The sequence below is a fragment of the Odontomachus brunneus genome, unplaced genomic scaffold (assembly GCF_010583005.1).
Source record: "Odontomachus brunneus isolate Ranch 3 - 2012 unplaced genomic scaffold, Obru_v1 Obru_scaffold_044, whole genome shotgun sequence".
Taxonomy (NCBI): domain Eukaryota; kingdom Metazoa; phylum Arthropoda; class Insecta; order Hymenoptera; family Formicidae; genus Odontomachus; species Odontomachus brunneus.
The window spans coordinates 2,271,759-2,273,328 of NW_022639494.1; the positions used below are offsets into that span (position 1 = coordinate 2,271,759).

Sequence of the window (1,570 nt, forward strand, 5' to 3'; positions counted from 1 at the left end):
CGCTGACGTTATTGGGTTCTGATAAGTCATATTACGCAACGTGGTATATATATATATATATATATATATATATATATATATATATATACCACGTTGCGTAATATGACTTATCAGAACCCAATAACGTCAGCGTTATGCTACGTTATTGTGACTGATTAGCATCAACCTGATCGGGAATATAAGATAAATTGCTAGTCAGGTTTGCGTCTTTTTCCGATGCGTCTTCGCAATCGTCACGGAAATGCAGGTGGCTGGCTATGTTAAGATGCAGCACCGCACTTTCTCTCGTGTCGGGATTCACCAAGGACGCCGAGCGTTTTCCACTCCGTCGGCTTCCGGCCTGTCTCGCACCTCGGTGCGCCGTTATTATCGGCTTGCGAGAGCGGTCATTGAAAAAAATAGGAAGCAATTAATGATGTTAGCCATATTCTCTCTCTCTCTTTCTCTTTCTCTCCCTCTCTGTCTATCTCCATCTCTCTTTATCTCTCTCGTCGGTGATGAGACCCGCTGATCTCGCTCTTCCGTGTCACGCATCCGATGCATCCGCCCGAGGTGTGCGCGTGTCGATGCAAATACGTGTGTATGTGCAGGCGCAAGCGATCGTTCCGACTCGAGCTATAATTAAGCTTAGTTGTTCGCGCCTGGAAGTGTCATTAATCGAATTAATGGCAATTCTAGTCGCACGCAAGTTCCCGACGACCGCGGAATCGCGGAGTCGATGGAGAGCAGCGCGATCGTGGCAGATGCAACAGGCGTTCTCAGCTCGTCGCAGCTTAGATTTGTAAAAGAAAGACACGACCAAATTCTCTCGACTATAGTCGAGTTATATTAGTTATAACTAGTTTACTACCGCGATTAATTTCAACGCGGAAATTCACGACTCCTCTCTCTCTCTCCCTGCGTTTGTGCATGTATCGCTAAGTTTCGCGTAAATGGCACCCACGCGTCTCCGTCAATTCATTTTTACGATCGTCTTCGCACGCGTCTCACGACTCCGTCAGTACGACACTCCAAGGACGTTGCGTACGCGACACAACGTCCCGAGAACGCCGTAAAGTTCAAGCGAGAGCGTCGTCGTGACCGTTGACGTCGATCCGTGCTCGTCTCCGAGTTAGCCGGGTTAAGTTGGTGCTGCTACTACTGTACACACACACATGCATTGCGTGATTCACATACGCCTCGACTCCTAAACTGAGTTTTGTTTTTCCGGCAGATTGCTGGGGAGTAGCGGCAGCATCCATGACGGTTTCGGCAACTACACTGCGGACGTGAAGTGCTCCTGGCTGATCCAGAGCGAGCCGGACACCAAGATACGCATGCACGTGGAGCAGTTTGCGACGGAATGCGGCTGGGACCATCTGTACATCTACGACGGTGACAGCATCGAGGCGCCGTTGCTGGCCGTATTCTCCGGGCTGATGCACAAGGACGGCTATCACATACGCCGCGTGCCGGAAGTAATAGCGCGATCCGGCAGCGCGCTGCTGCACTTTTACTCCGACGTCGCGTACAACATGAGCGGCTTCAACATTACGTATAAAATCAATGCTTGCCCGAGCAGGTGAGTGCG

At 50.3% G+C, this 1,570-nt stretch overlaps 1 protein-coding gene across 1 annotated transcript in view; it reads left to right on the forward strand.

The window, feature by feature from the left end:
- The window catches only part of LOC116844639 (attractin), a 34,875-nt gene that overhangs the window by 21,831 nt on the left and 11,474 nt on the right, over positions 1 to 1,570 (forward strand). The window contains exon 2 of the mRNA XM_032816458.1: positions 1,214 to 1,322. Coding sequence (XP_032672349.1) covers positions 1,214 to 1,322 — 109 coding nt within the window. The remainder of the gene's footprint in view (positions 1 to 1,213; positions 1,323 to 1,570) is intronic.